At 45.9% G+C, this 23,065-nt stretch overlaps 1 protein-coding gene across 1 annotated transcript; it reads right to left on the bottom strand.

Moving 5' to 3' along the window:
- Positions 1 to 1,242: 1,242 nt before the first annotated feature.
- Rab23 (RAB23, member RAS oncogene family) lies at positions 1,243 to 22,737 on the bottom strand. Its single transcript, XM_021169254.2, has 8 exons — positions 22,199 to 22,737; positions 20,675 to 20,766; positions 18,397 to 18,616; positions 17,414 to 17,499; positions 7,118 to 7,274; positions 5,203 to 5,285; positions 3,577 to 3,669; positions 1,243 to 2,758 (listed from the first exon to the last, which is right to left on the bottom strand). Exons 3-8 carry the CDS (start codon positions 18,549 to 18,551, stop codon positions 2,619 to 2,621), a joined length of 714 nt encoding a protein of 237 aa, XP_021024913.1. The 5' UTR covers positions 18,552 to 18,616; positions 20,675 to 20,766; positions 22,199 to 22,737; the 3' UTR covers positions 1,243 to 2,618.
- Positions 22,738 to 23,065: the final 328 nt, after the last annotated feature.

The following is a 23,065-nucleotide window of genomic DNA, read 5'->3' as shown; positions in this document are numbered from 1 at the left end:
CATCGCAGCCACCAGCATCCTCCAGAGGCAAGCAACATCTCAGATTACAAGAGCACCTCAGGGTGCAACATCGGGTTCTAAGGCCAACTCCTCATCCTAAATCCTCTGAAAGACCCCAGTCCCTGGTGGCAGGCACAGGAGGGCCACACCTGAGTTCTCAGCTCTGCCAAGACAAGTCAGGAGCATCTACCCTACTTCACTAGGCAGGGAAGGGGTCACACATCCTCTCTGTGGTAGTGCAGGAATTTGAAATCTCCACGTGTATGGTCACCTTGAGTGGAGGAGAAGAAACAGTTCAACCTGCTTTTATTTGAACTGCTGTATATGGGCTGTTTTATAAACTACTTCCTTCTTAGGCAGAGACTGGCAGACACCTGAGGAACTCTTAGATATGGCAATGACTCCACAGCTATGTGCCCGACACGAAAAACTGGTGACATTGCAAAAAAGTTACTTAGAGCACAAAGGTCTGGTGGCCCAGAGTTCGTAAACGTTACAGTCACAGAAGAAACCAATAATGTGACCTTTGAGGGTTTCAGAATTGAATATATTGATAAATTAATATTACCTGTGGCTGATTTTAGACCTTTTAAAGTTAGGTAGAAAATACAGTGATGCAAAGTAAAAATCCAAATGTGTAACAAACGCTCCCATAAAAAATGGATAAAACAAAACACATAAACTTCTGTTACAAATATTAAGGAAGGGACTGGGGTTTAGCTCAGTGGTAGACCTGGGTTCAGTCCTCAGCTCCGGGAGAGGGAGGGGGACGGGGAGACAAAATAACAAATATTAAGGAAATGGCAGCCATCACCAGACACTGTTTTAAAGAGACATACCACACACCTTTTTACCATACATTTAGTGGCTACGAATAAAGCTACAATGTTCTATAAGGAATGAATTTTCTGCCAATGCCATTAAAAGGGTCAACTAATTTATTTGCCAACAAATTTACTTTGTGCAAAAACTGAGGAGTCTGTGTTTGAAGAGGAAAATCACGTCTCGCAGCAGGCACCACTGTGTGGAACCAAGTCCCCAACCTTACCCTGCACCAGGGGCGCCAACAGCTGACCACACAGATGATCCTGACTGCTTGGGATGCCCAATGGGAAAAGCAAGCATGTGGACCACCATGGAGGGAGGGCGCTCAGCAACCTCTGCTCGCAACAGGAGCCTGTGCTGGGCAGCATGGGTGGTACACCAAGGGTAAACTTAAAAAAAAAAAAAAGACAAGAGAAATATAGGAACTATTTATATATTTTAGTAAAAAAAGAAAAAAGAAAGAAAGGAAAAGCACACGTTCCAAGAAATATCACTTTTATATATTTTGAAGTACATGAAAACCAGGACTGTGGAAACGGGTTATTGATACTTTAAAAATAAAATGACTGATTAAGGATAATGAGTTTTTAGTAGAACTCATGGTATTATCTCTTTGGCAGGCAGGCTCGTGTCCAGCTCACGTCTCCCCCTTGGGTCCTTCCCATACTGGGTCGTCACAGGCGCTTCTTACCGATCGTTCCTGATGAGGTCCACGTACCCCAAAGGCCACAGAAAAACGTAAGCAATAATGGTAAATGCTGCACTAAGAGTGTAAACCAAAGGATGCCTTAGAGATGCAGGGCTTCAGAAAACCTGTGGTCGGGACCAAAGACCATCACTCTGCAAAGATGGTTCCCTTCAGCTTGGAAGTTCAGAGTTTGGTCTCAGGTCAACAGCCAGAAGCTGGTGCGCACGTGCTCCACAGGGCCTACTGAGTGGCTGCAGGCTGCTGTGTGTACCGGGCACATTGCTTACAGTGGCTATGGAGAAGGCGCTGGGAGAATCCCAGGAGGGACAGGCCCTAGCAGTCAGACATTTACATTCCTGTCACCTACCTGTCGGAGAGGAAACTGCCTCTACAAGATGTCATAAATACAAATTCGAATAGGAAAGTACTGTAAAAATTAGCGGTAGTGTTTGGCACACTTGGGTCCAAGTTCGTTCTATAAAGTATGTCCGGACGCCTCAGGTGAGACCAGAAACATACACAATGGTTGTACGAGCGAGCGAACTGACTAGAATCTGCATCCCCTTTCCCAGGGCACAGGCCTTCTGCCTGAGCCAGGAGTCTGCATGCACACCCCCACAGTCCGCACATCACGGATATTGCACGAGTACCTCTGACAACACACACACCGGGGCAGTCTGACATAGTCCAGGTTTCCCTTCCGTATGTTCTTTAAGCATTCAGACCGAACATTCCAGAAAAGCTCGAGGCCCAGTGTCAGAACAATGCTCACCATCCCTCATGGTCCATCAGGGTAAAATGGTTACCGATGTAGTTAGTCATGTTGTTTTTGTTTTCAGAATTTAAAATTCAGCAAAACCTGCTTTTGACATTTCCTCTGGTGTCTGTTCAAAAACAGGAGAAGCCTCGTCTAAGGTAAAAAACTAGAATGAGTCCACAGAGCAGTAATTCTCCAGCAGAGGGCGCCATCTACATTCTGAGAAGCACAGCAGAGCGGCATTACAATGTCAGCTTTCAGCTCGTGGTGAGAGGCCCAGGGACACACGCAGGACACAGCCCGCACACGCACGGTGCCGTAATTCAGCCTTCTCCTCCCTGAAACAGTTTAGGGTATACTACAGCTGCTGAAAGGGTTTCTGGTTTTCTTGGTCCTTTGTTTGTTAGGTCTAAGGTTGATGACATCGCCACCATTAAGGGAACTTGAATTCTGGCCCAAGTGACTTCCGACCGATGCATTAAAGACACCTGTGTAAATGAGGGAAAGCACAGTGACTGATCCGCCTCCACCTCACCTGTCGTGTGTTATCATCGATTAGTAAAGTGGGACAGAGAACCCAGTACCTCTGTTGTTTCTGTTTCTTACTGTACTAGAAGAGAGCGCTCCTAAGCATGAAGGCCAGCATCTTATCAAGCAGTGCTGCTATAACCGGCTGCTAACCATCTCCAGGAACTCTGCACCCTGAGGCTAAAACACCAGACACCGATTTGGCTGACAGGTAGAAAGACCAGTGAGTGAGAGGGGAAGCTATCATATCTGCACCTTGACATGTGCTGTGTGCACAACAGCACTGCTAACTCATGAACTGCCGAGCATTAAGATACACAAAACCCTGCACCATCAAGGAAACAGACGCCAGCCAGGCCAGCCGCTGCCCGTGGGAAGCTGTGTCTAACAGGTGATGCACAGTATACTGGCAAGTGCCACCGACCCAGAGGATGGTCAAAGGCAGATCTAACTGCGCAGCTCCTAAGAAAGGAAGGAGTGCGTACAAAAGGTGGGAGTGCGCGCCTCACTGTGCCCTGCCTCGTGTGTCCAGCGAGCCTCTGAGGCCAAGACAGCATCGAACAACATCACTGCCGTGTGGAGTGAAAGCTCAGAAGTCACAAATCCCTTTTTCATGAGAGAGCCGATAGTTACCGAGCTCAGTAATCATGATTTGAACAGATTTAACCCAGAGTTCTTACAGAAATGAGCCGGTTACACATTTGAAACAATACATGCAGCAACAATAAATGGAGGGCCGGGTCAACGGACAGGCTGGGGTTCTTACCCACGCACTTACCAATTTTGTTACTACTTGAATGTGTCTGTTCTGGATCTTCAGTTATTTGTTGTTTGAGTTTTTGTAGGTGTTTCTCAGCCAAATATTTAAAAACTAGAAAACACACACACACAGTCAGTATGACTATGCAAGTAAGTCTATTTTCAGATTGCAATATTTATACTTTCTAAATTAATTTTAAATTACATTAGATGAAAAGAATACGATTTAGTTAAAATTCAGCTTTTAGAAATTATTTGAGGGCTGGAGAGATGGCTCAGCGGTTAAGAGCACTGACTGCTCTTGCGAAGGTCCTGCGTTCAAGTACCAGCAACCACATGGTGGCTCATAGCCATCTGTAATGAGATCTGATGCCTGATGCCCTCTTCTGGTGTGTCTGAAGACAGCTACAGTGTACTTACATATAATAAGCAAATATTTTTTTAAAAAAAAATTTTAAAAAGGAAGAAATTATTTGAGCAGTCCCTGAGAAGTGCAGTAGAGTGCCCAGCGGAGGGAGAGCGAGCGAGTGCACTGTACCTCCCCCCCCCCCCCCCCCCCCCCGCCCCCCCCCCCCCCCCCGCCCCACTCTGCTGTCTGTGAAGCGGAATCATGCTGAACACATGGCCACACTACCCCGACCCAGCCTCTTGCTTTGGAGACAAGGCCCAGCTGGCCTGTACTTCCTAAGTGTTTGGACTATGGGCACGCACCCAGCACACCCTGTTTCAGGTAGCTCAGTCTTGAAAGACACGTTCACTTTCTTCAGAAGAAGAAAGTGCACAGAATAAAGACCCTACTAACGACCATGCAGCTGCAATCTAAACATGAAGATTCCGGACTGAGGGAATCCTCAACAGTGACGTCAATCTCACCTCCTCTGTTTTTGTCTTATTCACAGGGTTTCTCTGTACAGCCCTGGCTGTCCTGGAACTCACTCTGTAGACCAGGCTGGCCTCAAACCCAAGATTCACTTGCCTCTGCCTCCCAAGTGCTGGGATCAAAGGCGTGCGCCACCACCTTCTGGCTATCTTTACTTTCTTAAACTAGAAAATAGTGAAGAGATGTTACTGCCTGGTGGAGTTTCTACTATGGTACAATAATAAAACAATGTGGTTACTTCTAAAAGTTATGCATGAGGGATATGTAGATGATTTTATATATAATGTCTTTCAGTCAGTTATGCATGAGGGATAGGTAGATTATATATATAATATGTCTTTCAGTCAGTTATGCATGAGGGATAGGTAGACTATATATATAATATGTCTTTCAGTCAGTTATTTACCCTGTGTGCACTGGCGTGTATAAGGTGGGGAAACACAGGTGGGCGCCCCTTCCCTCTCTCCTCCCACTGGACTGCAGGGTTGGACACCTACCTGCTGGTACCTTGCTGGACGCAGCTTAGGGTTAAGAGCTTATGAAGCAAAGGCTGGCAAAGAGGAGCCCACTATAATCTCAGGAGAGGAAGTGGTAAATAACCATGATCATCACTCACTCATTAGGGAGCCCTGAGCAGAACACCTTCAAAAGTAATATGATGTGGCAGGAAGAAAATTTTGTCCTCAGATCGTTTTGCAATCCAATTTCTAAGCACGATGGAAATAGCATTTTGGAAACAACGCAGACTTCGGCTGCAGTACTTACCTTCACTCACGTTGAGATCCTCCTTCACGGACGTCCGGTAGAACCTCAGCTTTAGCCTTTTGGCCAGTCCCTCTGCTTCCTCACTGCACAGCAACCAAAAGCAAAGCAGGGAAGGCGCTGTTGAGAATTCTCCTAAGTTACCTTCCACTGGGTCTGAGTGACCCCGGAGGGGTAGAGTTGGGGTGGAGGAGTCATGGGAGGGGGAGGGGGAATGGAGAGGTAATGGCAGCGTGGAAGGGTAATGGGAACAGAGGGTGAAGGGGTGATGGGTGGCGGATGGAGGGGTGCAATGTGTTTTCAGAGGAAGCGTGACGTTGCTCCCACTTAACTAAAATGGAAAGGAAGCTGAGTGGCCAGCACCTGAGCAGGCCCTTCCTCTGCACTGTCCTTGTGGATAATCACCCATCATTTACAGCAGTTGTGCACAAAATGAGTATCTACAAGTCACACAACAATTATACATTACTTTTCTCTAGAGAATATCTTAAATTGGATCTGAGGCCACAGCTCAGTTGGTATGAGTGCCCGAATGACATCACAGGTAGACAGAAGGGTCACAGTTTCAAGGTTACCCTGGGATCCAGGCGCTCATGCTAAGAAGCTATTTATCTTTAACAGCATTTGAATCAGTGCACTGTAAGTTACTTATCTTCTTCTTTCTGCCAAAAGCCAAAGTGAGCACATTAGTGGCCACACTGGGAACAGACTTTTATTTTCATGAGGACTGTAGGTGACTCCCTGTGACCCCAGTCTCCTGATCTGCATTCCCTGGGTAGCTCTCCCAACCCTGACACCAGGGCTGGCCTGTGTCCAGTAAGAGACATCAGAGAGGTCACTGAAGTCATTATAGTTCCTCTCGAGGAAATGGCTGCCATTTTATAAGAATATGAGAACATCAAATAGCCCTAAAGAAGGCTGAGTGAGTGAGCCACCTCAGAGCAGACCCTCCTCCGGGCGTGCAGACAGGAAGATAGGCCCAGCATGTACAAGGCTGAGGCTGGTTGGCTCTGAGTTCACCTGGATAGAGAGTGAGCTTGTGCCCAGCCTGGGTCACAGAGCCAGACACACACTCTCAACAGGCAAGGCAAGAAAGAGTAAGAGAAAGAAAAGTTAAACAAGGGTTTAAAAGCTAGCAACTATTATTAACAAGGAAGGATAAATATGTACAGGTAAAAATCTGGATGATTAACGTCCAGAAATGTTTGAGGGAATCCAGAGATGGCTCCATGGTTAAAATGACAGCTTGCTGCACAGCCATGCAGACCACTAGGTCAGATTCAAGCACCCAGCTAAGGAGTGGGCTGCGGTCTCATACACACCTCAAAGGCCACAGCTGTCGGGGTATGGAGACAGGAGGGTGGTGGGGGCTTGCTGATTACAAGCCTTGTTGGTTTTGGTTTTGTTTTTTTTAAAGGCTAGCAGTGGTTTCCATATTGATGAGAAACCCTGCCTCAAATAACATCCTCCCCTCTCCCTCTCTCATGCACACTTAACTTTCTAAATTGAGCTAACAGTTCTGAGAATTCAAAACTTGCTCAATGCTAACCATACAGAGATCTACTTACTACAAACATTAAAACACCCAGAGAAGCTTTGATCTCTTCCTTCCCCTTTTTAATTTATTTTTTAAAAATTGGCCCTTCCTATGTAGCCCAGGCTGGCCCAGAACTTGGGTAGCCCTATCTCAGCCTCCAGAGTGCTGGAATCTAGTTGTGCACCATGGGCTAGGAGAAGCACATCAGCCCACCTACAGTCCCCTGTGGCAGCAGATTTTAAAGTCTGCCACAGAAAGACTGTCAGGACAAGTCAGGATGAGAAATGCTTTCATAGAGATTTAAGCTAGGGGAGAAGGGCTACAGAGAACAGGAAAGAGAGACCGGAGGTCGGGCAGGCAGGAAGAATGCCGACATCTTACTTTTTGATACACGAATCGTCCAGCAGATCGATCTTGTTCTGCACCAGCGCGGTTGGTATATCTCCAACTTCCGCTACTACTTTTTCTCTCCAGCTAGAAATTGCTTCAAAAGATTCCCTGTCTGTGGTAGAAAACACAAGCACACAAGCCTGGGCTCCTGCAAGATCACAAAAGGAAACTGTCACCAGATTGACAAAGCGACTGTGTGCAGGGCATAGACAAAGACAACTTTCACTTAGGACGGTTTCCACTGGACCAATACTGAACACACGTTTTAACAATCTCCTTCAGTCAATGGACTTTCAGATTAAAAAGCACAGGACGTTATGAAGAACAAGTGGTTCAAGTGTCAAAGTTAACTCTAACTGAATAGGTTATAGTTAAACATTACAAAACACAGCTTAATTCCAACCGAAAGGCAGAGTGGACAGTAAGTAGTGAGAACGGCAGGCTTTTAGTGAAAGCCCCACAGTGAGATTTGTAGTCTGCTTATAGCACAGATCTCAGGAAAACCCAGTGTTATTTGAGAAACAAAGGACCAAGGAAAACCCGGCCTCCTTCCAGCTATTCGGTAGGTGACAGAATGGGCAGAGACCAAGGGAATGTCAGGACAGAGGAAAATGTAATGTTGATGCAACAGATGAGGTGACCTGGGAGTAACCAAGCAACTGGCGGACACTGGCCAGGCAAACACTGGGATAGGCCAGCTCCTGCCTGTGTTCCCTTCCCTGTGGGACAGCTGCAGAGACCATTCTGTGCTGTCAGAACTAGACACCACCTCCAGCAGGTTCCTCTTTTTGTGTCTAAGGGATTTTGTTTTTATTTGTGTCTTCTTGGTTCTGCAGGCCTTGGGTTTCTTAGGGCATTCCCAGGAGGCTCTGGTAAATCCTTGAGCCTCCCTAGACAGCTCTACAGGTTCTTTAAAGGGACTGGACCCACGTTTCCTACAGTGATAATTAGCTTCTCTATTCAATACAGTCGTAGCCTCAGGCTGTTGAGAGCTCCAAGCTCCCCCTTCCCTAACACTCTCCCCCTTCTACTTTTTCCTAGGACACTAATAAATCACTGGGGCTGGAGGTGGGGCTCAAGGAGAGACTTGTACCTTTCAAAGGCAACTAACATAATAAAAACTATCTATAGGGCTGTAAAGATGGTTGAGTTAAGAGCACTGACTGCTCTTCCAAAGGTCCTGAGTTCATATCTCAGCAACCACATGGTGGCTCACAGCCATCTTCTTCTGGGGTGTCTGAAGACAGCTACAGTGTACTTACATATAATTAAAAAATAAATCTTTAGGAAACAAAACAAAACAAAACAAAAAAACCCTATCTATAGAGCCAGAGGAGAATTCCCAGTCAGTCAGCTCAGAGACACCCCAATCACGGTGTTTGCTCTCACTGGCAACAGCTCCTCTGCTAGAGGTCCCTGCCTCTTCCAGGCTGGAATCTTAACTTGCTTGAGCAGATAAGCACTGAGTACCACAGCCATGCCATGCCGGGAAGTTAGTATCACAGCTCTCTTCGCATTCCACCTGCTCTTACACACTCTCCATCCCTGGTAGTGTCTCCCGCACTCTGACTGGGGGTGGGGTTGACACAGATGATTCATCCACAGTGGAGCACTCCGTTACCTCACCACTGTCCATTTATGAATGTCTGTATTCACCACTACCCCCTGGAAACAAGCAGCTCTGACTATACTGAGAGCAACCCAAACCTGTGCACAGAAGCACAAACCATTAGATGGCAGCTTACAACGTACTAGCGCACTGTTTAACAGTTTAACAAGGCGGCAGTAGGTTCCCCACCAGGGACCTAAGATCCCAGGCTTCTCACTACCTCTGCAGTATCAGGCATGCCAGTTCCATACTCAGTCAGGAAGTTGGTCACTGCCTAACTGTCCCACACTGGCATACTACGGTGCCAGTGAGCACATGTGGCCAGGCATGTCTGTGTGTTGTATGGTACCAGACAGAGTCTAGTGCTAAATGAGACTGTTGATGTCTTCTCTCCCACAAGAGCCTGCACAGTGCCCCCAGCCTACGAGAGCTAGCTATCTGGGAGTTTCTCGGTCAGTAGAGGTTGACTCCTCTATGTCTTTTAAGCAGAGTGAGTTCTGACCATTTGGATTGGATGTGGTAGAAATAGTGAGAAACGGCAACAGCCTGAGTTGTTGCCAGTACCTCTGGGGCTTCCCTGACCAACGTGCCTTATGGGAGGTAGCTTGTGTTTGGCACTGAGATCTTCATTATTAAAGTCCCCCTGAGAACTCCCAGGACAAAGTGATGATTTGTTAAATCGTACACTATGAGAAAGCTGGAAGATCCAGCCACTTTGAATACAGTATGGGCCACACAGTATGGGCAGATCCACTTTTAAGAACTATTATGTGTGGGAAAAAGACATGGCTGCCCAGATTATGAGCTTGTAATTAAAACAGTTAAGTTTCCTGATAAAGAGACTAGCTCCCCCAATCTTGGGACAAGGGTACTTGTCAAAAGCCTAGAAATTTCAAAACCGAAAGAAACTCAAGTTGATGCTCTCCAAAACAGACAACAGGCCTCGAGAAACCTCGAGAGAAAACAGCGGCCTGGAATAGGGCTGCTGTGTGGGAGTCCAGAGTCTTTCCTTTCTCTTAGTAATACCTTGAGAGAAATAGAGATAACTATTAACCAAGAAGAAGCAAAGGCCCGGCTGGGTATTGGAGCTACTGATTGCTTTAAATCCCACGTTTAAAAACTCCGCTCCTCGGAGTAAACAATTCAAATGGTGGGAGTTTTTAACTGCTTGCTCCATAGCTGCCTCCAGGACAAACCCCGTTGAGTTTCAACTGGAGAAACTACAGGTGTCAACTCTTCTACTGCGGATTTGTGTCCCTCTCCACTGCTAGGATGTGAGTGTTTTAGAAAAACAAAATGCTCATCACTCCTTTCCCTAAAAGCAAAAGATGATTTTAACCTTGAGAGACTCTGGCCCCCATGGACTCCACACCACCCATGAAGAAGCCAGAAGATCTCTATAAGAGGAGCTGACAGCCTTCTTTCACCAGTACCATGGAGTCATGGACAAACCCTCCACAGACACAGGTAAATAAGCCCAGCTGCCCTGGCTGATCCCTGACCTAATATAAAGGACACACTTTGAAGGAAGACACACTACTGGGAATCAAACCCATCACAGAGGAATTCTGAGAGATGGGCTTATAACCCGCCCGTGTGCGGCCCTTACAGCACCAAAGTACACCAAGGGAGCCAAGAGGAAGGCTGTGGAGGTATGTGTGGGCGCAGGAGCTCCAAGCTACAGCCATGACATCCCTCACCAACCATCAGCCAGCGGTGCCTAATGCCTGCACCTTGTTATCCAACCTTCTCTGAAAGCAGCCAGTATTGTTTGTTTTGCATTCAAGAATCAGCAGTATCCGTGGGTTGTGATGCCATAGGGAAACACATATGTCCCACATATTTTTCTCAAAACCTTAAATCTGATTTACAGTTTTCTCATAAGTCTGCTCAGATGCAGTAAGTCAATGACCTACCTGCATGTTCTCCCTCACATAATACCTGTCTCAAACATACAATCTTATGGCAGCAACTGACTAAGACAGGACATAAAGCATCAAAGATAAAATGTAATTCTGCCAACACAAAGATGAATAACCGGGTTATATTGTGGCTTCTTTGGGATTCCTCATAACTCTCCAGTTGTATTTCTGCTACTGTAGAAATTTTCCTACCCCTCAAACAAAACCAAAACAAAACCCAGACAGTTACAGAAATTCCTAGGACTAACTACTTACTAATTGTTCAACCCTGTGTAAACTTAAACAGGAGCAATGATACCACACGGCTAGACCAGGAGAAAGAGGCAGTAAGTGAGGATGGACCCCCAAGCCCTGCACCAGGCACTCAAACCCTAACTCTCCCTTTCCCCAGTCCTTTCATGAGACACAAGATGCACTGGGCTGTCTCAAGATCATGGGAAGAAGAGCCCTCAGTGGAGAGTCAGCAGTCAGAAATGGTAGCTGGAATGCATGGACTGCCGGAGGGCCATCTCTGCCATGGCTGCTCTACTAAATGCAGCCGAGGAGGACAGATACACACACACACACACACACACACACACACACACACACACACACACACTCTGCCATGGCTGCTCTACTAAATGCAGCCGAGGAGGACAGATACACACACACACACACACACACACACACACACACACACACACACGCACCTCATCATAGAGAACTGCTGCTAAGTTGACATCACACCCAAGACTACTAAGTTCCCTAAGGTTTATTTTTATGTGTATTTATGCATGTCTGCATGCATGTATATATGTTATGCAGGCATGTACGTAGCTACACTATATGGATACTGTATGTATATACGTATGTTATGCAGGCATGTACATACACACACTATATGGATATGGATGCCCTTGAAGGAAGAAGTGCAGGTGTCAGATACCCTGGGACTGGATGATGAGAGTTGTGAGCCTGATGCTATGACTGCTAAGCCACTTTTCAGGCCCTGGGATGCTTAGGTCCTTATGAAATACTTTTGCTCTCATCTCCAGACATTTGCTAGTGCACTGCATCTCTCTCAAGCCTCTGCCTTGGTCCCTGAATCAGATGAACAAGGAGATATAGGGCTATGCAAAGAGATGATCACAGATCTTTATCCTAAGACACCTACTGGAAACATCTATTAGAAAAGCAGAATTATTCTATTTATGAGATGACAAGGACATTTTCTGCCAGGATATTTAATTTTTTTTTTGACTCTTGATATAAACTGAGAGTACCCATTGCCTGTGATTGAATCTGCTCTAATGGCTAAACTTGTAGCCTTAACCAGAGCATAGCAATGGCCAGAAGATAAAAAGTTAAATGTTTATCCATCTTGTGGCACACACATCCAGAGTGGTTCATGACATGCTTCAGAAACAGGACTTCTGACTGGCCAGCATATTCAAAATAGTCACCGGGCGAGGTGGCGCACGCCTTTAATCCCAGCACTTGGAGGCAGAGGCAGGCAGATCTCTGAGTTCGAGGTCAGCCTGATCTACAGAGTGAGTTCCATGACAGCCAAGGCTACACAGAGAAAGCCTGTCTCGAAAAACCAAAAAAAACAAAACAAAAAATCTCAAAAGAGTCAATGAATCTCAATTATTAGATCCCAACCATTTGCCCAAATAGGCCATTCTGTAACAAACAACATGAAGTGACACTCAGCTGGTAAGGCACAAAAAGGGCTCTAACGTATGAGACCACAGGCAGGAAAGAGCACATCCAGTTCACGACGACGACACTATTCCTGAACTCCTCCTTCAGATGCAACAGGTGGCACCACGACAAGAAAGGGCGTCAGGCAACAGAAGGGCTGCAGTCTCAACGCTGAGTCACCTGTGGTGAGGTCCTACTGGCAGGCCTATGATAGCCACTGAATGCCCACCTGCTCTTCTGGAATACACAGCTGCTAATTCACTGGACACCAGAAAGAATGACCTCCTGGCGTAAGCAGCATTTTTGGAAGCCTGCCCCAACAACAGCTCACAATATATTCAAGACAGTCTATTTGACCCAAAGACAATGTTGTACAGCCCTTCAAGGGACACAACACATATCTGTTTACCAGATGACCATTTGAAGCCTATCAATAAACATTATCCAAATGCTTCCAGCACAAAGATATTAATATGTCTTAGAACAAATCTGCACGCTTGCCCATTTGCTGGAACGCCACTGCCTATTGATAGGAAACAAATCTGTTGTAAGGAAGTGTTCTTCAGGCATTCCTGAGAACTGTGTAGTGCTTCTGGAACTCACTCTACTGACAAGTCTTTAAATCTATCTGTAAAGTCTGGCCTAGCCGACAAATGCTCACCATACCCAACCCCCCAGTGTGGCCAAGTGAATGAACAGCACCACATAAACCAGCCACAAAGGTAAAGCTTTCTCTCTGCCCTGGCCAAAATCTCCCCTGTTGGTTCTCCTTTGGAGATAATCATTGGGCATCCTACAGAAGGGCACAAAGACCTAAATGAGCCATTTCTGCTAAAAGGAGATCTTAGACATGGCTGCAGTGGACTTATGGAATGATAATGAAAAATTCGTAATTGGTTACAAAATGCTTCCAGCATGAACTCCAAGGAGATAAAAGGCTGAATGAACTAAAATGTCGACCGTTAGAGAAGGGCATCAAGGTCTCCCTCTGACTCCGACAGAGAGGACCGAGTCAGGCATCTTAACTGCCTCCCGTGCTGCAGCTCCTGCTCAGGGTCCTCTGTCCACCTCAGACATGCAGCTCCTCCTCCTGATGCCACATTGGGACCCCAGAAAGGCTGGGTGACCCTCACTGTCTACTGCACCATCAAATAAGGACCAACAATAGGGCTTAAAACCCTATCCTGGGCCCTTTTAGTCATTTTCTGAGAATTTTAAAATATTCATACTGAATATTTATCTTTAAAATGTCCATACTAAAGGCTTGAATGATGTTACCCCCTCTTTAGCCAGGCTTCAGTTGTGCCTGCTTCATACCCAGACCTCCCATCTTACTTGAACCAAGTCTTTACTCTTGAAAAGATTCAAATTTCTCACTGCCCCCAGGGAAGAACTTAAAATTCAGTGTAACTTGGATTTTTAAAAAAATTCCAGGAAGAGCCCTATAATAATTCTTATACCTACAGGAATTCCGTTTTGGATACCTGTATTTTAGAGCTTCAACCTCTATAGCTAAGACACTTAAATAAATTCTATTTCTTTTTAAGTTACTATTTGCATAGCCATCAATACTGGAATAAGATACATCAAATTCCTAGATATAGCACTTGCTCTGTTGAGCCTACCCATGTTCCCTGTCACAACATAACATGGGCTTTCTAGTGTACCATAACCTGTCCCATGACCATTTGCCCAGTAAGCATGGCCTGGATATCTCATAGTATTGTACCTAACAAAACCTACCAATCATGTGATCTCTGATCCATAGGAACTAACTTGGTGGCCTGAAACTCCAAATGACATTCCTAGCACCTACATGGTGGCTCATAACCCATGAACCCTAGTTCCAGGGCATCCTGGACTCCCTCCTCTGGCTTTCAGGAGCACTGCATACACGTGGGACACATATAGACGTGCAGGCAAACACTTGAACACATAAAACAAAAGTGAACTTAAAAAGGAAGAGGAGAAAAGACAGGGAACTCTTGTTAAGGAGAGCGGCATATGGCAAGAATGGTCTAAAAATACCAGACAGCTCTCCAGGGCTGGAAGAAGTGTGTCCTTCAGCACGGCACAGACTGTTAACAACGTCTACACAGATGGAATCTATGGGGTACCTATAGAGAAGCGGCCAAACATCTTAAAGCCCAGGTTAGGACTAATGGTCTACAGCGATTTTATGGAAAACAATGGAGTTTGTAAGAGCCCATGCTCCCTGGTTAAATGAATCTTCAAGGTAACTCATGGTGCAATTAGCTATGAGTAGAAAAATACTAAATAAAACTTACATCAAATGCTATAAAACGACTCCTACTGGACCCACTTCCCTCTGTGTAAACTGAGAACAAGATCCTGGTGAGCTTGTTTCTCGCCAGCGTGGCCGCTTGTCCTATTCTAAGAGAACCACCTGGCATGGCTAAAGGACAATGCTGCTGAGAAGGAATGAGGACACTGTATTGTTATCTGAGCTCTTCTGTCACATCACTTTCTCTTTACTTCTCCAGACTAGAATCTGCTTCAAAGCAAAATAATAGGACAAGCCATGTTATTATCCACAAATGAGAGTTACAACAGCTTAGACACTGCAGACCAATCTCTTCTAAGATTAGAGCTCGCCACTCCACACGAGGTGGGGCTACAGAGTCAAACTGGAAAGAAGAAAGACTGGAATTAAAGACAGTCAATGGAGCCAGGCGTGGTGGAGCACACCTTTAATCCCAGCACTTGGGAGGAAGAGGCAGGAGGATTTCTGAGTTCAAGGCCAGCCTGGTCTACAAAGTAAGTTCCAGGACAGCCAGGGCCACACAGAGAAACCCTGTCTCAAAAAACCAAAAAAAATTTAAAAAATTAAAAAAAATATTAAAATAAAAAGATTTAAAGATAGTGAACCATTTCAAGTGCTCTAAACATCAAATAAAACGTCCCAGGAGGCATCAGTGGATGTAGAGATCCAGTCACATAAGAAGATTATTTGGCACTGTGCCAGTCTGTTACCTTTACATCACGAGGCCCAACTGATGACTATGCTATTCCTATTATACATCACACGCAATACTACACCAGACTCAGAGGACACACACACACACACACACACAAAACCAAACATGCAGTTCAGATCATGTAGGTTAACAAACTTTATATGATCCAGGAATTTCTTCCATAATGACTTTACCTGGTATTCCTTCTTCTTTCTCTCTTTCTTTTCTGTTTAGTTTTTTGGACAGGGTCTCTCTACACAGCCCTGGCTGTCCTACAATTCACTATGTAGACCACCCTTGAACTCACAGAGATCCACCTGCTTCTGCCTCCGGAGTGCTAGGACTAAAGCGCCATACTTGGCCAATCCTTTCTCCTAAAGACTGCTCTTTCGCCTACTTAGCCTCGTGTTGCTCAGATGCTAGGAAAGAGCATTCTAGTGATGGGATTTAATATTTAATAAAATATTTGACACTCAACGTGTATACACTAGAGGAGAAAAACACAGAAACAGATACTGGCTATATCGTCAATCTTAATCCAGTGTAAACACTTTTCAGGGAGACAGGGTCTCTCTGTCCCTATGTAGTTCTGGCTAGCCTGGAACTCACTATGTGGACCAGACCAGCCTTAAACTCATAGATACCTAGATATCCACCTGCCTCTATCTCCTGGGTGTTAGGATTAAAGGCATAAACCACACCCAGCTACAAGCCTAGAAATGAACAGCTAAAGGCTATACTATTTCCAGACATCTCGATTAATCAAATTAATACACCTTGTTTGTGCCTTAAGCTAATCTGAAGGTGTTTTTGTTTTCAGTGATCTTACGGAACCCCCAAAGAAACCATACAGGAATACCGAGCAAAGCACCTCTCAAATGTAAGAGACTTTCTGCCGTTTCCACTCACCCACTCACTCGCTCGCTCATTCAGCCCATGGGTAAAGAACACTCCCCTTTGTGATGAGAGGTGCACACAGCGGAGGAGCTACCAGTGGCCCACTCTTCTGCCATCCCAACTTACCTGGATAAGAAGTTAGTTACATTACTGTGATGAGCTCTTCACAGGCATCTATTTATAGACTTAAGACCATTTTCAGTTAAAAGGATGATTTTTACAGAAACCAACGCCATTTATAGCCTTTTAAACCAAGGGAAACAATGTAATTTAAACCTCATGTTTCCAATCCAAGTCACAACTCTAGGGTAATTTTGTGTTTCAGGTGGAGAACAGACTTTACAGAGAATGGTGTGATCTGGGATTATCTAAAAGGTACTAGAGTAGCCGCCAGTGGTGTAGGGTTATAATCTCTACCCAGGGGGCTGATTCAGGAGACTCTAGGGTATGTGCTTTGCCCAGGCTTCACTCTTTAGCAACACCAAAGCATAAAAAAGAGTAACGAAACTCAATCATGGGGAGGAAAATAACCCAGGTGCCAATGCTATCTTGAAGGAGGCATGAAAGAAACAGATGGGCCAGTTTCTGGCTGATTCGGTCTCCAAGCCTTTGTGCATCATGTGACTTTAGGGTGGGACAAACTATCTACAGTACAAAGCTTTAGTTCTTTACAAGGTCTTTAGAAGGATACTGAACCAGAGCCTTTAAAAATCCCCTAGAACTAACTTTTCTCTTTCTTATTTATTTGTATTTTGAGACGGGTTCCCCTATTTATCACTGGCTGGCCTGGAGCTGGCAACGTAGACCAGGCTAACCTCAAACTTGTCATGACCCTCCTGCTCTGCCCCCACCTCCCTTGTGCTGAGATGACAGGTGTGTGCCCCCACACCCGGCCAACACTATGTTTGTTATTGCTGTCCTCATTTTCTGGTTCTGGGGATTGAACTCAGGGCTCTGAGCATGTTAGGCAAGAGAAGCAGTATCCCTCCGTGGTCTGTGCTTCAGCTCCTGCTCTGAGTCCCTGCCCTGTCTGCCCTCTGTGATGGAGACTGTGACCCGAACACTTTAAGATGAAATAAGCCCTCTCTTCCTAAACTTACTTTTGGTCATGGTAGTTTGCCAGGCCAACAGAAACCCTACGTTAAGACACCAGAAAGAGCAGTGTTCCTTTATCTAGCCAGAAGAAACATTTCACCTCGATAGTAGGCCTTTGTGATTGCATCAAACTCCTCTTGACCTGCAGTGTCCCATAACATTAGCCTTACATCTTCATCGTTAACCCTGAAACAAGAGATGAGTTTATTCCATACAAAATGTAAAGATTTATGTACATGTTTATTTTCAAATCAAAAGTCTGAAAGCTCTGTGGCTGATTCTCAGAGTGCAATGGTTTTGAATGACGGGGGTGTTCCCGGTAGTGAACCATGACACTCTGTCTGCCAGCTTCTTCTACAATGAGTCGTAGACAGTGGCTCTGAGAGCAGCAGAAGTGGGAAAGCAGACTCCCTTGGGTCGGATCATTTCGTCCTCTTACTACACCACTCTAAATGGGCTTGGCATCCTAGCAATGGGATGAGAATTGGGAAAGAAGCAGCCTGCTTGGTGGACCTCTACCTTAAAATACAAACAAAGAAACAAACAAAACCCTTGTCGTGTAGTTGATTCTCACTACAGTTGCTCTGGTCTCTATCACTGTGTTGTGTTGGAGATCAAACCCAGGACCCTTTGCGTGCTAGCCACATGCTTTACCACTGAGCTACACCCTCTGCTCTCAAATGTTATTGTGAGTATTAGATTAGCAAATACAGTGCTATCCTATTCCTGGGGAATAGGTCGGGCTCATGATACATGTCTGCAATCTCAGCCCTGGACCCCCGAGGCAGGAGAGCCTGAATTTGTGCTATTGCCTCAACACAGCTTGAGGCCAGCTTATGAAGCCCAGGGAGGACAAGCAAGAGGACTGGGGTTAGGGTCATCTGGTTACAAAGCAAGGTCAAGGCCAGTGTGGGCAACATATGGCCTCACTTAAAAACTCAACATAACCGAGCTTTGTTAGCTGTACATGAGCATCTGCTACTCACTGGCTGGCACGGTTACATGGCACAGCTGTTTCTCTTTCCTGTCAAGGCTTAGACACTTTACAAATTGGAACCAAGGGATAAAGCACTGGGTACATACTGAATCTGTCGCTCCAAAAAGTCTACGCCGATGGTTTTCTTGTAGTCTTTTGTGAAAATGCCTTTGCAGTAGCGCTGAATCATGCTCGACTTTCCAACCGCCCCATTCCCCACCACCACCATCTTGATGGCCACTTCCATATCTTCCTCCAACATTTTTGAAACAGGAACAGTTTCTGCACCAGCTTTAACTCCAGGAGATCACACTGTCTCCCTCAAACCTGTTAATTTAAAACAGAATAATTTTTTTTTTTTTTTTGGTTTTTCGAGACAGGGTTTCTCTGTGTAGCCCTGGCTGTCCTGGCACTCACTTTGTAGACCAGGCTGGCCTCGAACTCAGAAATCCGCCTGCCTCTGCCTCCCGAGTGCTGGGATTAAAGGCGTGCGCCACCACGCCCGGCTGTAAAACAGAATCATTTTTATCAAGAGACAATCACACAGCACTGCAGAAATCTGTAAGACTGAGGCTCCAGGCCCACCGACTCCCTTGTTAACCTTTGAAAAGTAAAAGACTTATCCCTACAATTCTCTGTCATGGAGACAAAGTCTTGTCATGGGGGTTGAAGAACTAAATTTATTACTCAGCCTCTCCAAGATTCAGTTTCCTGGCAATAATATCCATTTCACAGGGTTGCTGACCAAGGATACACTACAAACGTTAGCAATGTGTAAGTTACACATGCAAACATTCATTTTATAGAACTCAGTGACTCTCACACTGTGTAGCAACAAATGCGTTAATAGATACAAAACCTGAGAGAACTGCTTTTCAACCTTAGAGATAGTTTTTTAAGCACTCAAAGAAAGGTTTTGTATAATTATGTGCAGTCATGCATCACACTGGGCTCTTGGTTAACTGTTTCTTTTTTAAAAAAATAATTATTTTAAGTATGGGAGTACACTGTAGCTGTCTTCAGACACACCAGAAGAGGGCATCGGATCCCATTACAGATGGTTGTGAGCCACCAGGTGGTTGCTGGGAACTGAACTCAGGACCTGTGGCAGAACAGTCAGTGCTCGTAACCACTGAGCCATCTCTCCAGCCCTTGGTTAACTGTTTCAGTGTGCACATCACAATGAATGATGAACACATTATCTGATGCAACAAATTCTTTGGTTTGAGACCGGTCATAGTTTATCAGACCATCAAAGTAATAGAATAGCATCCTTTATACTAAAAAGAATAGAAAAGTCAATTTCCTCATTCTTAAAATGACCAGCCCACTTGGCTACTCTAGAGCCAGTAAAATTCCGTTTGCTGGAACCCATCAGTACACAGACTCCACCTGAAATGCAAGAACTCTCTTAAGCCTCCAGAGTTGCCCTAGGCACTTCAGAAACTTGCATGGTTCTAAGAAGTACTTGTTAAAGTGGGTCTCCTGAGAAGAGTTAGCCATCCATGATCAGAAACCTCAGAGCAGTAGCCTTGAATCTCATTTTGAAGAGAAGTGCAAGCTGGGTGTGGTGGTCCAGCCCTGGAATGCCAGCACTCAGCAACAGAGGCAGGAGGACCACTACCTGTTTAAAGTCTGCCTGGTCTACAGTGAGATCATATGTACAAAATAAACAAGAAAAGCCAAGGAGCATCAAAGGGTAAGGCTTAGCCTTCCCATCAGAAAGATGCCTGCACTGCCACCTTTGGGATGTACCATGGGATCCACACTTGCCTAAGAGGAACATTGGTGGGCAGGACAACTAGACTGAGGAGTGGGGTTCCCCTTTGCACTGGGGTCTCTACCAGAGCAGCTGCAGGCTGGCCCTCCTTCCTCGAAACCCTCCTTTAGCAGGTGTCAAAGGGCATTGCAGTCTTAAGGCTCTTCCTTCAGCAGTCACAGGAACTGCTGTGCTGCTAATTCTATCTTGGCATTTGCTTCTTTAACAGTCCAAATGGATACTCTCCCTCATGGGGTTTTATATTCGTGTAAATGTTAGAGACTCTGGACTGTGGCTAATGTTGGAACCCAGGAGAACTTCAAAGAACTTGGATGCTGAATTCAGAGAATATGATTTCAATGTTCTAGGATGAAACCAAGACTTCAACCACCAGCCTCTTATAACCCTGAAGCTCAGAAGCAAATCTAAATCTAGCAAGAGTGGTGGAGAATGCTGTTATTCAGGGTCTCACATGGCGGACTGAGGCCGGAGAGCAACTGGGAGCTCCAGACCAGTGTGGGCTACACAGTGAAATGTCATCTCAGGAAAAAACCAAACCAAACCAAACCAAACCAAACCAAAACAAAACAAAAAACACAATAAGAATACAAACCTACACTCCTTACCAAGATCTGACTGTGTTCATCCAGCTTGTGTTTCACACGGGCTCAGTTTTGGGAAGTCGACTTCCTCTTCTCAATCTAAACAATTCTTCACCCTACAATTAAAGTTCAAAAAAACAAAACAAAAATCCCTCAATAGTATCAACAACAAAATAAGCCATCTCCCCAGACCTATAACAACTCTATTCATAATCACATAAAATTGAAAACTCCCCAAATGCCCTTCAGTGGGCGGATAATATAATTGGCTATGTTTGTCACATCTACCTAATTAAACAGGGAGTAGAAGGAGAAAGGGGTTATCCATACAGGAAACTGTGGGAACAGAGAATGTGGCTTAATTGGTACACTGTTTGTCTAGCTCCACAAGGCCCCCTGACACCATGCCTAGCAGCGCGCGCGCACACACACACACCTGGCATGACAGCACATGTCTGTCATCCTAGCACTTGGGAGGTAGAGGCAGAAGAATCCTAAGGTCATGATTATCCTTGCTACTAGAGCAAGTCTGTGGCTAGCCTGGACCACCTGAGATCTTGTCTCAAAAAGATATGAAGAGGCTGTCCCCCACAAAACCAACGGGGCCGCATCTTGAATCTCAAAGGTGTTTATATATAGTCACAGAAGACAGTTATCAACATCTCAAACTGTTACACTAAAATGGCATTCTGAAAACATCAGTGATTTCTAGGAATCGGGAATAAGAGGTAAGATATAAAGAGACAACATGAGGTTTTAACAGGTAGCAGGACTGGTTTCATATCCTGACTGGCTACATGAATCTAAAACTCTCCAAATGGTTATTTGTTTTTTTTTGTTTTTGTTTTTTACCATATGGAAGTTAAAAAATAAAATTTAAACAAAGATGTGAAAGCAGATCGTAGCGCCGGGAATTACTGTTAAGATTCTCAGAAACTAGTTACAACACTGAATCCCAGCCTTCAGGGGGAAGAGGCAAGCGGATCTGAGTTTGAGGCCAGCCTGTCTACACAAGTTCCAAGCCAGCCATGCCATCACAGTGAGAGCCTATCCCAAATCACAAGCGCTTTTAAGAAAAAAAAAATGCAAAAAATAAGTATGCTCTTTGAAAAGCACAATGCTACATATAATTAAAAACCGACAGTAATTATCAATATTCTCTCTTCTCGGTTTCAAACCCCTTGGCAACCAATGCAGACTCTCGCGTTGGCAAAGGAAAGGATGGGTCAACTTGCTAAAGAAAGGCTTGCCGGGTTTGTTTGTTCCTCCAGCAACCCGCTCGTTACAGAAGGCACTGGGATCGTCCCGGGCGGAGTCGCGCAGCCCTGTGTGTCCCGCGCCGCGCCCGCATCAAGTTCTCCCACTCTCGGGTTCCCGCTCCTGGGAAGCCACGGCGGTTGGTGAGCGAGCCGCGGCCGGGGTCGTCGGCGCGGAGCGGTCCCCACGAGGACGCGGGAGCAGAACGCCGCCCGCAGCCGCCGTCCCCGCCCACAGCGACATCCCGGCGGCACCGCAGCCCGGAGCCGAGGCCGCGCAGGCCGCACTCACCTCTGCCCGCAGCCCGGAACCCTCAGCGCGGAGCCCGCAGCCCGGAACGCACAACCCGCAGCGCCAAGCCCGGAACGCACAGCCCGCAACACCGAGCCCGGAACGCACAGCCCGCAGCACCGAGCCCGGCTCCTCCCCGCGGATGCCTCGCACCCGCTCCGCTCTTTCAGAACGATTATGAGTCTCTAGCGAACTTTATTAGTATCCGGGTTCACCGAGCTACTCGTCGCCAACGCCGCCGGGGATGGAGGGCGCGCCGGACTCCCGCCCGCCGCGCTGAGGAGCATGCGCCACCTGGTCTGCGCATGCTCGGCACCGGCCCCGCCCTGCGCTGGCAGGGAAGGCGCTGGCTGGGTTTGCACAGCATCAGGCCTTGGTACCCAAGGAGACCAAGGTGAGCAGGATGTGCTAACCTACTGAAGGCGCTCCTTGTTTCCCTACACAGGGTCAGGCATCCAGGCGCCTCAGAAGTCTGTCACCACCTGAGGCTCACGTGGTAGCACTGAAGTATGCAAAAAAAAAAAGAAAAAAGAAAAAAAAAGTTGAGTGAAGACAAATAATTTCTTTGCACGGTATGACTGGACAAAATAGAAGACCGTGATGGTTAACAACTCAGAGAACCAACCCACAAATTAAAAAAGGTCCTGCAAAAAAGCAAACTCGCTTCAAACGCGGCGTGGAAACACACGTGTGTGATCCTAGTACTTGGAAAGATGGTGTGGCATGAAGATCAGAATTTCAAGGCCAGCCTGAACTACAATAGACTATGTCTCAAAATACATAAACTTCGGCTGTTTCTGTATGCATCAAAATAAAACAGGAGAGGGTGATATAAAATACCAAGTGCCAACAAGAATGTGAATTAGC

The sequence above is a fragment of the Mus caroli genome, chromosome 1 (assembly GCF_900094665.2).
Source record: "Mus caroli chromosome 1, CAROLI_EIJ_v1.1, whole genome shotgun sequence".
In the NCBI taxonomy this organism is placed as follows: Eukaryota; Metazoa; Chordata; class Mammalia; order Rodentia; family Muridae; genus Mus; species Mus caroli.
This window is presented reverse-complemented; position numbering and strand designations above follow the sequence as displayed.